Here is a 15338-nt window from a genome sequence, read left to right on the forward strand (position 1 = left end):
ACACGACTTAATATCTTAAGCCATTTTTCCATATCTTGATTTAAGAATGTTTAGATATTTGTACAAACAAATGAATGCGAGGATTCACAGATTATACAGCACAGATGAACGTCTTTAACCGCTAGTGATGATCGATGTGCGTTTAGTGCTTTGAGAAGTTTTAGACCAGCAACAGACCAATAAACATCTCAGTAAGTGAAGGGGTATCAAAAACATCACCGTTTCTTTCCGCTTCGGTTCATTTGGCAGTTTCAGTAGCTATTCCTCGTCTTCCTCCGTTCAGTGTCATTAAAGTCCCAACATCCGAATCCTCCTTTCTCTCCGAGTACAAAGAGCACGGAAAGGAAAACACGCGCCACATCCGAGCATCTTGACTGTGGATTGTCGCTTGAACACAAAGGCTTCTGGGATCCCGGACCCTGTCGGACAGACCTCGATGCGTTTCCTCGTCGGAATAGTGGAATGGAGAAAGAGCACAACATGATGAACGATATTATCCAGCAGGCCGAGGAAAGAGTTTGTTTTGTCATTTGTCATCTGTACATTTTCCTTCCCTTCTTCTTTACAAGTTCAAGTATTATCTTCTCTAATAAAAATAAATAGAAAACATGAAAAATGAGCAACTCTACTCCTATATTCTACTTTTCTAATCTACGTCTCGGTGCAAGAAACAGCTACCAGAGCAAAACCAGGGTCACATGACCGTCTTTTTACACCGGGCGCGCGACACACACCTACAGATTTACTTTCTTCTACTGTTAACATTAGTAATCATTATACTCGCAGCTACAAGGTAAGAGTTTTTTTTTTTTTTTAAATATATATATTTATATACTTTTAAAAAGCGTGTAGTCCTTTGGTCCCTATTTTCTAAGGAATGATGCATGTCGATATTCCTGGATTCTCTTCCAGAGCGCAGATCACGCGATACCAGTGTAGGCACGAAAACCAAAATGGCAGCAGGCTGGTGTGTGTGTGTGTGTGTGTGTGTGTGTGTGTGTGTAGAGATCAATGCATTTACATGAGGATTTCAAAAGAGTTTTGTATGTGTGCATGTAAAGGCGAGAATAGGTGTGCATTTGTATATATGTTTGTTTATGCATGCTTTGAGCATAACGTGTTCATAAAGGTTTTTTTTTTTTCTCAATCTTGTCTAAAAAAACAAAACAAAAAAACAGCAGCAGCAAAAAAGTTGGTCTCTGCAAAATGCAAAAAAGCATCCTGCAAATGCTGAAGCAAAAAAAAAAAAAAAAAGAATAAAGTTGGCAGAAAAAATCCTTTGTGTTCCAGTTTTCCAGCTCTCAGTGATTTTCCCACACGATCCGGGGAGCGCTCGCCTCCTGTGATATGTAGCAGAGCAAAAGTCTTTTGACTTGTGGAAATAAGGTGTTGTAGTCCTTCATCCTGACAGAGAGAACGAGAGAGACAGAAGAAAAGAAGCAGATGGTGAATTAAAGAGGATTCTAGCGGCTCTAAACTCCTGAAGATCCTGAATCCTTCATCATTTACACTACAGACACTGTCCTTGGAAAACCACAATCTCATCCACTCATATTCCACCCCAAAATCAGGAAATCATGTAATGCGTGAAGAAAATAAAGCTTATTTTACGATCATTCAGATTTTTTTGTGTGCATCATGTGACATAATTTTCATTTTTTCATGACAATTAAACATTCTCCCACACATTCATTATATGTGCAGATGTTTTACTAGCTTGCTTCTAATTCTCTGTATTTTTAATGCATTTCTGTAAAAAAAATTATTGACGAAATATTTTTTTGAAATATTTGACCTTTTTTGTATCACAGTGCTAAAAAATAAAAAAAAACATTATAGGAAGAAATGTTAATTGTCATGAAAATAAATAATGAAGAATAATGCAGGAAATCAGTATTTAAACAGTATGTATGTATATGTGTGTATGTATATGTGAGTATATATATATATATATATATATATATATATATATATATATATATATATATACACATATATACACAAAGCTGGAAAGAAAATAGAAAATGTTATTATTATTATTATTAGTAGTAGTACATGACTTAAACTTAAGCTACATAATATAATAAATTAGAGTATTTGTGAACAGCTGGAAACTACTGTGTTTAATAGAATATATATACCGTATATTTGAGTTTGGAGTGAGATATATGTTATATGTATGATATATATACATATATATATATGTTCTTGACATCTAAACCAAAATCATATATTTTCATGTGTTTATACGGTATAAAGAAGCTCTGGATGAAAGTGAACTGGCCGGTAAGTTTTTGTAAACGTGTTTTCTAGGACAGCAACTCATTTACAATAATTTTGTGTGAACAAACAAGACGATGAACGACCACTGTCTTCCTGTTCGATAACATATACGCTTCGATTTCAACATCAAAACCTACACAAATATGGAAATATGCAAAAAGTAACCAGCAACTACAAGACAGAAGCAATAACAGCAACGGCAGGACAGTTTCCCATTCTGACCGCACAATAATACACAGCTATGAGATCATCAAGTGTTTATTATGAGCTCAATCTGCTTGTTTGTAGCCAACAAACATGATAAAATCATATTTCAAATTTTCAGCAGAGGAAAATAAACTCTTGTCAATATACTCATTATTGTCATATGTTTTATAAACTGCTATACTAGAAGTCAGTGTGTTTAAGCCGATCATGATCTGATTAAAGCTTCCAGAATTTAAATCCTCCACCGCGAACACTGAAATATCCAGTCCAGACCGCAGCAATAACACCTGAAGACACATGCATTACAACTGACCGATTTTCCTTGAGAATGTTGACTTGGACTGAATTAGTAATTAGAATTAGTAAACATCACTAATGATGACTAATCACTAATCTACAAGCAAAACTATTTCATATACCTGATGAAAACACCATATAGCAAAAGTGAAATGTCTCGATTCATTAACACTGAAAGAATCTTCACCTTTAGAGAGGCTATTGTAGAGCCCGATGAAATCCGTCAGATTTTTCCCAAATTCAGGTTTTTTTTTTGTTAAAATTTTTCTGGATTCTGTTTTTTATTTATTTATTTTTTTTTACATTTTTTTTTTTTTGACTTACATTTTAGAAATCAAAAAGCATGTCTAATTAATTACAATTATGGGACTTTTTTTCCAAAGTTGATCAAAAATTTTTTTTTAGGGCCCTATGAAATACGTTTTATTTTTTTCAAAAATTTCGTTTTATTTTTACCAAATTCCGTAAGTTTCCTGGATTCCAATAAATTGTAATAATCAGAAAGCATGTCTATGAAACAAATAAATGTATACATTTCTTTAAAAAAAAAATTCTAAGAACTGTTAACCCCCCCAAACAACAAACTGCATAACAGAGCTTTACTGTTAAAATTAAAACATGGATGAAAATCTTTGATTATTCCTTAAAAAAAATACAATTTTAATAATAATTTATTAATATTATTATTAATGTTAATATTATTATTACATTGAGATGTAGCTAAATTCTACTGAACAACAGTCCTATATTTCTGTCACAATTTCTTCAAGTTAAACTGAACTTTTATTTTGACGGTTTGCTGGATTCTGCGATTCACAGGTCCCTACAGCTGAATGAAATATAGACGTATATTTAATATTTTAAATATAGAAATATGCAAATATAAACGTGAGCAAGCCTTCGAAACCTCCAAAACACAAAATACACACCAGAACAAACAGAGCTTGAGTAACGAAAGAAAGAGAGAGAGAGAAATATAAATATCCACCACATTCAACGAGGAAGAGCACAACAACTCACGGTACAACAGCAATAAAGGGGCAAAGGTCACAACCCATCAAAATCAACCAATCAGCACTTGAGTTACGACGAGCGAATACCAGCGATCAGAAGAGACCAGTTACACTCCACCACTGGAAACACCAGAAGTATAGAGAGAGATATAGAGTTAATGCCACGTCATGCCACGGTCACATGGTCACATGACGTCATCCACACGCACGTGACATCACTGGGAGGACTTACAGTGATTGGACAAGCTTCCTCTGATGAAGACATAAGAGAGCGGCCCGTCCTGAGCTACTGTACCTGAGCCCTGCCGGGTTCGAGAACAGAAACACAACAGTCCATGGCATTCGTCTCATCAGCTTCAGATTAGCATGGGTTTAGGAATGCATGTTTAGCGGATAAATCAAGACACGTATTTACAAGACAAAACATGTGACGTGTGAGACAAACACACAACGGGAATGATACAAACATAATTCATCCATCACATTCACACTCGTGTCGTTCCAAACCCGTGTGATCTTATTTCTTCAATGAAACACTAAAAGGGAAATGGCCGATTAGTCTGGGGCAAAGGATTATGGGTAATGGAGTCTGAGCCTTAGGAAGTTTTGTTTTCTGGGAAATTGATCACAATTAAGTAAGTTTATTATTAAAATGAGGAAAAGTATCTGCCAACTGGATCAGAAAAATAAACTTCAAACAGAAAACACTTTTCTGACCTCACTGGCAGATATTATTTCTCGTTTTTAAAGGATTAGTTCACCTCAAAATGAAAATCTCCTGATAATTTACTCACCCCAATGCCATCCAAGATGTAAATGTCATTCTTTCTTCAGTGTATAGAAATTAAGAAAAGTAATTAAGTTTTTTTGAGGAAAACATTTCAGGATTTTTCTCCACACAATGGACTTCAATGGCAACCAAAATGTTGAAGTCCAAATCAATGCAGTTTCAAAGTCTCTGCACGATCCCAGCTGAGGGAAAGAGTCTTATCTAGGGAAACCATCAGTCATTTTCTAAAAAAAATTAAAATATATATAAAAATAAAAAAGTATATACTTTTTAACCACAATTGTTAGTTTTAGACGAACAGATTAAAGTCAACATTTGACTCTTGAAGGGACCAGCAAACTTTCACATTTCAGTTTATATTTGGGTTTTGTTTGTTTTATTTTGTTTTTGGGTTTTTTCCAATCTTATGGTTTAATGTAACGCACTCCATGTTTGACAGTTCAGTGAGCTTTTGCTGAGAGATTTTGAGTTTGATCATTGATAGAACTAGTAAAGTCCCAGCTAACACAAATGTGTTCTAAGAACGTTTCATTAAGTAATAAAAACATTATTTCTGAATGTTCAAAACGTCCAGTTGTTTGAACATTAATGGAACATTCCATTTTATCATCCTGCAAACATTATGAGAATGTTACTTTTGAATGTTCTCTGAACATTCCGAAACAAGATACATTTAAAAAGTGTTAGACGGATGTCCAACTGACACATTTCAGGAAAAAACATTCTATGAACAATGAACATTTGAGAAGATTATTGAAGAACAGACGACTTTGAACAAACATTCTACTAACATTACAGGAATCTCACGAATCTTGTTTACAGACGTTAGCTGGACGTCTTCCAGGTTCAGTGACTCAATGATTCGATGATTTTGACTCGTCCGTCAGTTTCTTTAACCGGAAAAAGTGTAAACATTGCGTTTTTGTTAATATTGCTTCAGAAAGAACTATAATAGCATGTTTCATTTCTCACCACTAACTGTTGTTTGGCTGTTATTGCTAATAATCCCTTTGTTCTCAGATCATATATATATATCAGATCTGCAGGTATATTGATGATGTCATGGATGACATCAAGGTCTTCAAAAGCCTCTTTAGACGTCATTACGTCGGCCTGAGAATCTCTAAAGTGCAGCTCAGTTCAGGCGTGATCACTAATTAATCATGATACATCTCCTGTGTGTGTGTGTGTGTGTGTGTGTGTGTGTGTGAGAGAGAGAGAGAGAACGCGCCGCGGACGCAGAGATGGTGAATATTACTCATAGGTCTGGGAATGAAAAGATAACGGACTGTAAATTTAATTTCTCTCCCGTCCATCCCTGAGGAACGCTCCAGGAACTTCCAGCATCCTCTGAGGGTGATTTCATTTTCTCCCAGCGTAGACTTTTGGTTGCCATTGAAGTCCATTGTGTGGAGAAAAATCCTGAAATGTTTTCCTCAAAAAACTTAATTTCTTTTCCACTGAAGAAAGAAAGACATTTACATCTGGGATGGCATTGGGATGAGTTCATTTTGAGGTGAACTAATCCTTTAAGCATTAAGTCACTTAGTTTGATAGATCTTAATATCTTCAGTCATTTGGCTTCTCCAGTAAATGTTTCTTGATTTAAGAATGTTTAGATATTTGTGCTGGAAAACAAGACAGAAACACTGAGGAAAACATAATTATTTTGCAGTGAGAAGACTTGGAATAGAGCAAATGAACGACTCTTATGATGCTTGTATAATAAACCGTCATTGTGCATAAAAGATCATACGGGTCTGTGACGGCATGAAGTAAATGATCGCAAAACTGGAGTGTGTTTCCCAAAAGCATCGTTAGCCAACTACGGTCGCAAGTCCCGCCGTTTAACGAGTCTGTGTTTCCCGAAACCGTCGCTCTAACGAACATTCACAAACTGCATCGCAGAGTTGTGTGTGTTTGAGCGACAGATCTCGAGCTGCGGTTTGAAGAAGAGCTTCTAGTTTTCATGACATGTGGACTCAATAAATCCTGATCTTGAGTCAAATAATCAAGCGGACTTTCAGTACAACCTGTTTAATCTAGAACACATACAAATGTCATTTACGTCTTTTAGTTTGTCAAGAGATTTAAAGTGTAGTTTCTGAAGAGCGCGTGTGTGAACGAGCTCTAGTGTAAGAACGAGTCTATGAGTGAATCTGGAAATAAAGCGAAATAACTGAGAAAATGAGAAATATTCCTCAGATGCATGTCTGTAATTTATAGTAAAACATCTCGCATTAATTTGATCTCAAACAGATTCATTAACAGTAGTTATTACTCCAACATCTGTGTGACATCATTAACCAGCGCGGCTGAACGACCAATACGGTTTCAGGAAACAGTCGAGACTATAGTTGATTTCTTCATTGTGATATTGAAGCCGCGAGTTACGTACGGGAAACACACTCCTGATGTTTAGTTTCTCAGATCTCCATGAGACTGAACAGAACTGACCTGTGATGATCATGCGAGGGTCAATACGGGCGGTTGGCGTCTTTCGGCCGCTTCAGCTGAACTTTGAGTCTCTTCATGCCGATCTGGAAACCGTTCATGGCCTGAATGGCCGCCTGAGCACTGGACGGGTTATCAAAGCTGACGAAACCTGAGACACACACACACACACACACACACACACTTGAGGAATCCTAGAGGAATAATGAAGAACAATGCCATCAATTATTCCTAAACTTTTTTTAATCCTCACTAATCTCTTTTGAATAAAGTATTTCTTCTTGTCTGTTGAGAGCTATTGTGCATACGCAAGCAGATTGTGTTATGCAAATTAGTGTCTTCCATATTTATATGTTGCTCAGCGTTATTAATAAATACTTTACCTGATCTATATTTGTGTTCATCTCTTGTTGATGTGCAGCTTCTTCTCACAAGATCTGTCTAGTTTTGTGATGCAGTGTTTGAGCTATTAGGTCTTGTGGATTAAAAATAATGAATTCATTAATGACTAAATCAATGAATGAAAAAAATTATATAATGAAAAAAAAAGGTAATAAAATTAAATAAAGTAATAAGATGAAATAAAAAAAAAAGGAAAAATAAAATCATGGAAAATAAAACAAAACAATGGAAAAATAATGAAAACATTTAATTAAATAATAATACAAATATAGGAAAAATCAATAAAATAAAATAAAGGAAAAATAAAACAAAACTTTAGCACTGCAAAAGGTGACGTTCTTCCTCGACATTTTTATTTTATTTTCTAGTACAGATATCTAAATTAAAAATAAAATCAAGTTGCATTTACTTGCAAAATGACATGATAGGAAGTTGTTGTTTTTTTTCTGGACAAATTTACTTTGAGTTTGAGGATCAACCACATCCAACAATCATCACCAGTGACGTTGGTGAGATTAATGTTCTAACTAATATAATGAAAAAATAAAATAAAGTAATACAATAAAACAAAATAAAATAAATCATGGAAAATAAAACAAATCAAAAACTGTCATGGGTGTTTCGGACTCAGTGTTTCTGCACTGTTGGTCTGTGGTGAAAAAGTTTCTGCTCGGCAAACAACAATCATCACTCACTCCCATCAACGACGAAGCCGAGGTTAATGTTCTCACAGTGATTTCAAGCATGTGTCTACATACAGTTCCTGTGAGCTTCTATAATGATGTGCCAGAGTCAGTCCAGACTCCATCTGGGGCTTGATGAGTTTACATCACTAACTCACAGTGTGAGTGACAGTCACAGAAGATGTGATTACAGCGAAGCAGAGGCTGTGTGTGTGTGTGTGAGAGCACTAGTGTACATGTCTAAAGTTTGAGTCGTGTCACAGATTTTACACTTGCTGGACCATTTCATCGACATACTGTGAGTGAACTTGCCCGGACAGAACCTGCTTTTGTCAGACAGAGACGAGATAAGAGAGAGAGACCAGCTGTCATTCGTCATAAACCTCTCTCTCTCACTGTCTCTGTCTCTCTCTCTCTCTCTGGATCATACAAAAAGTATTATAAGTAAAAAATCTGTAATAATTTTACAATGTAAATCATCTGTTCTCTATGTGAATATATTATAAAGTGTAATTTATTTCTGTGATCAAAGCTGAATTTTCAGAATCATTACTCCAGTCTTCAGTGTCACATGATCCTTCAGAAATCACTCTAATATGATGATCTGATGCTCAAGAAACATTTATGATTATTATCAGTGTTGAAAACAGTTCATATTTTTGTGGAAACCATGATTTTTCAGGGTTCTTTGATTAATAGAAAGTTTAAATGAACAGCATTTATTAGAAAAAGAATCTTTTGTAACATTATAAATGTCTTTACTGTCACTTTTGATCAATTTAATGCGTCCTTGATGAATAAAAGTATTAATTTCTCTTTTTTAAAAAAAAATATGTTCATCTCACTATGTCCTCACTTCCTCTCTGGCATCCTTGTCAAGAGTTACTTTCTAAGAATTTGGTGCATCAAAAGGCTTTAAATGACAATAATAATATTGGTGAAAAATCTAATAAAAGCTGTAGGACGAGATTAAATAGAATGTTTGAGTGAAAACAAACTATAAAACTAATAATAATAAAAAATAATAAAACAAACAAAACAGTGTTTCTAAAGCATTTAGTTCTAGAAACCAAAGTCACAAAAGTCAAACTGAAATGTGAACCTTTTATTTTTATTGTTATAAAATAAAAATAATAAAAGGAATGGAGGGAAAACCTGATATTATTGCATGACTAGACATGATAAAATAAGATCAAAAAGTATGTTTGAGCGGAAAATAAAATAGAATAAAAAATCTAAATAATAAAACAAACAAAACAGTGTTTCTAAGCCATTCAGTTCAAGACACAAAAGTCAAACTAAAACGTGAAACTTTTGAACTTGTGGTGGCGCTAGAGAGTTCAGTGAGAGAATATATGACAGAATAACTATATTCATAAAGCAGCAAAGTCTGTCAGCTCCACCAACACTGTACAGAAAACAATAAATCACTGAAACATGATGACACTTCAGAAATCACACACACAGATAAACACACACACGTTTAGCCCGTCATGAATGATAAATGCACACGGATTTCTAATTCCAGCACGTTCCTCTGACATGATGAAGTAATGAGGGAGAAAGTGTTGCTGATTTCCTTCCTGAGCAGATTCTGTCTAATTTCACAGCCCAGATCTGGATGAATAGAGATGGAAATAAACTTTAAATGTAAAGATGCAGAAAGAGAGCTAAAGGCAGGAAGATGCATTATGAGAACTATAATGATGCGAGCGAGAAGCACTTCACGCTTTTACATGCAGCTGCCAGATACAGTCCTGCAGAGCACAGGGGCATTCTGGGTAAGGCTGATCGTCATGTGGGCAAGGGTTATTTTCGTTAATAAAAATAAAACTATTCAAAAATTTTGTGTTTTTGTCATTTGTGTTTATTTAAATAAAGCTGAAAAAAATCTATATAAATATCAGTTGAAGAACTTTTTATATTTTTATTTATTTATTTTCTAAGTTCTTCAACTAAGAATTTATTTTTCAGCTTTATTTAAAAAATAAAATATAAATGTGAGTTGATGAACATTTTATATTTTTATTTATTTATTTTCTAAGTTCTTCAACTAAGTTTTTTTTTAATAGTTTTATTTTAGATCAAATTTTTTTTTTTACTGTTAGTAATTTTAGTGCTTCAATTTTGTTTTATTTCAATTAAAAATATTTTAGTAGTTTTAGTTTTTATTTCCAGTTAGTAACAATATTTATATTTATTTTTTCAGCTTTATTTCAATAAACAAAAATGTTTTTAATAGTTTTATTTTAGCTCAGTTTTAGTTTTATATATATATTTTAAAAAAATATTTAGTGCTTAAACTTATGTCAGTTAATTTTTATTTATATATATATTTTTTTTACATTGTTTTTTGTTTTATTTCAATTAACAAAAATTATTTTAATTGTTCTAGTTTTGATTTATTTCCAGTTAGTGATTTTAGTGCTTTAACTTAAACTTTTTTTCAGTTAGTTGGCAACATTTCTATTGTAATTCTATTCAACTGTAAAAGAAAGAAAAAAAGAAGATTTCTGCTAATTGAAACAAAGCTGAAATTGAAATAAGTTTAAGTTAAATCACTAATATTACTAACTATCAATAAATAAAATACAAATATTAAATGAATATATATATATATATATATATATAATTATATATATATATAATTCTTACCAATAGCTATGAACTTGTATAATTCATATATTTGTTCCAAGGAAAATTGTACACGGCTTTAAATGAGTTATTTATTATGGTCTTATAAATCTGCGTATTGTTGGGTACCACGTTTCCAAGTAAATACAATATATATATTTTTTTAGGTTTACTTAAGCTTATTTTTTTTAGGTTTACTTTAGCTAATTTATTGATACTATGTTTCAATAGTTAACATATCATGTTTCAATAAATAAGCTGAACCCACCGGCCCACCTCAACTTTTCGATTGAATAATCCGGCCCTGGAATGAGGCTCCTTGAATAGCCCAGGACTAGAGCATTGTGGGAACTCACCGAAACACTTGCTCTGATTGGTGGCCCGATCCACGAAGACTTTGGCAGAAATGACGTTGCCGAAGGGCAGGAACATCTGCATGAGCTCCGCGTCCCCGAACTCCTGCGGCAGGTGGTAAATAAACAGGTTACAGCCCTCCGGTCCTGCAAGCACAGAGACATAACGTCACGCAAATGAGATTTCACACACACCCGTACCCAGAAGGCCGAGCGGCGCGCATGCAGATGCATATTCAAAGGAGGATCTGCGCGAGTAAATCGATCTGTTGCCTGTTTTCAGCCTGTGATCTTGTAAAGGAATCAGACATTGTTAAACGGAGATTTGATTAAACATTGATATGGGATTTGAAGTCATCCAGACACTTCCAAGGTGTCGCGGCGTTTGGGGAAATTGTATAAACATAAATAATTCCTCAGTGTCTCCTGGCGCTCGTCAGGATCTGACTGTGTGCTCTCGCTTTAACGGCACGACGAAGATGAGAGACTTGTGTTGAATTAAAACAGGAAAACGACAACATAAAAGACCATACAGAACTAAAGTAAAATATCCATTTTAATATTAAAATTAAAATCAAATAAAAGACAAAATGTAAAATAAAATATATAAAAAATCAAATCAAATATAACAAAAGACAACACACAAAACTAACTAAAGAATAATATTAAAATCAAATAAATCAACAGACGAAACAAAATTAAATGATAAAAAAAAATCTAATCAAATAAAACAAGACAAAATATAAAGTTACAATAAAATAAATGAATTCATATTAAAATCAAATCAATTAAAACGAGACAAAACAAATTAAAATATGTTAAAATAAAACAAAATAATAAAATGAAAATAACATTAAAATCAAATAAAAAAAACACAAAACAAATTAAAATATATTAAAATCACAAAAGATGAAACAAAAGATGAAACATAAAATGAAAAAAGATATCATATGAAAAAAACGAATAAAGTAAAATAAGACAAAACAAAATCAAATATATTAAAATCAAATAAATTAAAACAAAAGACAAAAATAAAGTTATAATAAAATAAATGAATAAATATTAATCAAATCGATTAAAAAAGCCAAATATCAAATTAAATAATCAAAGAAAAAATTATATTAAAATCAAAGAAAAAACAAAAACTAATTAAAATACACTAAAATCACATAAAATAAACAAAAGACAAAACATAAAAATAATACAATTTATATTAAAATCAAATCAATAATTTTATTTGTTTTAATAAAAAAAAAAATTTGAATAATAAAATAAAATATATTAAAGTCAAATCAATTAAAACAAAAGACAAAACGTAAAATAAAACACACAGTTAGGAAACAGACTTTGGTGTGTATCTGCAGAGTTCGGCTGGCTTCTGTCGTCTGTCCCGTAAAGATCGACTCAGCAGTTTAGTTTAGTTTAGTGATCAACTTCAGCAAACAACAATAAAATTAAATACTCCTTCATAACTCATTACCATGTGAGCAACTTCAAATTAATTTCTGGGACACAATTTAATTGAGCGTTTTTCCCAAGAGAGCGCCGCAACATTTACAGAAAGTACAATGAGGAACTTTCCTCGACACAAAAACACAAACAGACTTTCAGTCAGAATGAACCTGTAAACTAAAACTGTAATTAATCTTTAATGACAAACTCATTAATTAAGGTCTAAGACAACAGAAATGTTATAGTGGCAGAAAATATAAAATCATGCTAAATCTAAACTTCATTCCGGCTTCCACCATTCCAGGCCACATACGTATCGTTCGTATTGTGGATGAAGCTCTGATGATTTCTGTTCTCATTCATTTTCATTATTTATTATGAATTTTCCACCCATCTCTCAGAGCAATTACCAGCTTTTATCAGGAGTGGGCGGAGTCTCACTCACCTTCCCGCTGTTGCTGGGGGATGATGGCTGGTTGCTGGGGAAACGCTTGGCTAATCGGCGCGTACGCGGCAGGATAGGCTGCTGTAACCGAGAGCGAGAGACAATTCCTGATTTAACACTGAATACATGAATAAAGCTCATCACACTCATCTTTACTCTGCTTCACACACTCAATCAACTCAGTCTGTATTGACAGAGGGTTACATTCACACACTGCTGTTTGCTGTAAGGTTATTATCTGCATCCCACAATGCAATGCACTGCCAGTGTGACGGATGAAACATAAGTGACACATTATTTGATCAGCCAAACTGAATAAAAATGCTAAATAACCACATTTATTTCTATGAACCTGGAAACTACAGAACATGCAACGTAACGAGGTCACATGATGACAATGTAGCAGACGATTGTTTGGAAAGTTCAGGCTAACATAATGCAGAGTGTTTTCAGCAGTCATATGAGGACTGATCCAGTGTGTGTGTGTGTGTGTGTGTGTGTGTGTGTGTGTGTGTGTGTGATGTTATCAGCGCTTCATAGAAAGACGGACAGACATAAAGGACAGAGGATCACCTGCATAGTGTTGCACACCGGCATAGGCCTGCTGGAGAGGGTCTGTAACCGTCGGGCTTTGTGCTGTAGAAACACACACACACGCAAAAACACAGACACAGCCATTATATATCATCATATAATATTATTAAATTTTCCTGAATTAATTTTCTAAATAAAATTACTCAAATTTCTTATTTACTTTTTAAACTTTCTATAACTAAAATAATAATAACTAGAATATCTTTATTACTCAAAACTTAGGCAAATATAATTAAAAGAGAGACCCGTCTCAGGCCAGACTTGAACCCGTGTCGCTCACATGAGAACTAATGCAGATCAATGTGTGTACGAGTGTATGGGTATGTGTGTGTGTGTGTGTTGTTACCTGGGAACGAGTGAGCGGTGTTATCTGGGTACGATTGTGCGGTGTTACCTGGGTATGTGTGTGTGTGTGTTGTTACCTGGGAACGAGTGAGCGGTGTTATCTGGGTACGAGTGTGTGTTGTTACCTGGGTACGAGTGAGCGGTGTTATCTGGGTACGAGTGTGTGTTGTTACCTGGGTACGAGTGAGCGGTGTTATCTGGGTACGAGTGTGTGGTGTTACCTGGGTATGTGTGTGTGTTGTTACCTGGGTACGAGTGAGCGGTGTTATCTGGGTACGAGTGTGTGGTGTTACCTGGGTACGAGTGTGTGTTGTTACCTGGGAACGAGTGAGCGGTGTTATCTGGGTACGAGTGTGTGTTGTTACCTGGGTACGAGTGAGCGGTGTTATCTGGGTACGAGTGTGTGGTGTTACCTGGGTATGTGTGTGTGTTGTTACCTGGGTACGAGTGAGCGGTGTTATCTGGGTACGAGTGTGTGGTGTTATCTGGGTACGAGTGTGTGTTGTTACCTGGGTACGAGTGAGCGGTGTTATCTGGGTACGAGTGTGTGGTGTTACCTGGGTATGTGTGTGTGTGTGTGCGTGTGTGTGTGTTGTTACCTGGGTACGAGTGTGTGTTGTTACCTGGGTACGAGTGTGTGGTGTTACCTGGGTATGTGTGTGTGGTGTTACCTGGGTACAAGTGAGCGGTGTTATCTGGGTACGAGTGTGTGGTGTTACCTGGGTATGTGTGTGTGTTGTTACCTGGGAACGAGTGAGCGGTGTTATCTGGGTACGAGTGTGTGGTGTTACCTGGGTATGTGTGTGTGTGTGTGCGTGTGTGTGTGTTGTTACCTGGGTACGAGTGTGTGTTGTTACCTGGGTACGAGTGTGTGGTGTTACCTGGGTATGTGTGTGTGGTGTTACCTGGGTACAAGTGAGCGGTGTTATCTGGGTACGAGTGTGTGGTGTTACCTGGGTATGTGTGAGTGTGTGTGTGTTGTTACCTGGGTATGTGTGTGTGTGTGTGGACATGTTTTTCTACACCGGTGGGGACTTAAACCTGAATGCACACAGACTCATGGGGACTCGTGTCACCGTGGGGACCTAAATTGAGGTCCCCATGGGTACAAAAGCTTATAAATCATACAGAATTAGTTTTTTTGAAAATGTAAAAATGCAGAATGTCTCCTGTGATGGGCAGGTTTAGGGGTAGGGGCAGTGTAAGGGGATAGAATATACAGTTTGTACAGTATAAAAACCATTACGTCTATGGAGAGTCCTGTGTGTGTTGTTACCTGGGTACGAGTGTGCGGTGGGTACGAGTGTGTGTTGTTACCTGGGTACGAGTGTGTGTTGTTACCTGGGTACGAGTGTGCGGTGGGTACGAGTGTGTGTTGTTACCTGG

General features: G+C 35.1%; 1 protein-coding gene across 4 annotated transcripts in view; it reads right to left on the minus strand.

Annotated features, from left to right (window-relative positions):
• Positions 1 to 850: 850 nt before the first annotated feature.
• The window catches only part of celf6 (CUGBP Elav-like family member 6), a 131417-nt gene continuing 116929 nt past the window's right edge, over positions 851 to 15338 (minus strand). For all 4 annotated transcript variants that reach the window (XM_079873867.1, XM_079873866.1, XM_079873865.1 and 1 more), the window contains 5 exons: positions 13587 to 13649; positions 13014 to 13094; positions 11120 to 11263; positions 7048 to 7195; positions 851 to 1404 (listed from right to left, as the gene is read on the minus strand). In XM_079873867.1, coding sequence (XP_079729993.1) covers positions 7068 to 7195; positions 11120 to 11263; positions 13014 to 13094; positions 13587 to 13649 — 416 coding nt within the window. In that variant the 3' untranslated portion in view covers positions 851 to 1404; positions 7048 to 7067. The remainder of the gene's footprint in view (positions 1405 to 7047; positions 7196 to 11119; positions 11264 to 13013; positions 13095 to 13586; positions 13650 to 15338) is intronic.

Source organism: Squalius cephalus (assembly GCF_949319135.1).
Source record: "Squalius cephalus genome assembly, chromosome: 6".
NCBI classification, from domain to species: domain Eukaryota; kingdom Metazoa; phylum Chordata; class Actinopteri; order Cypriniformes; family Leuciscidae; genus Squalius; species Squalius cephalus.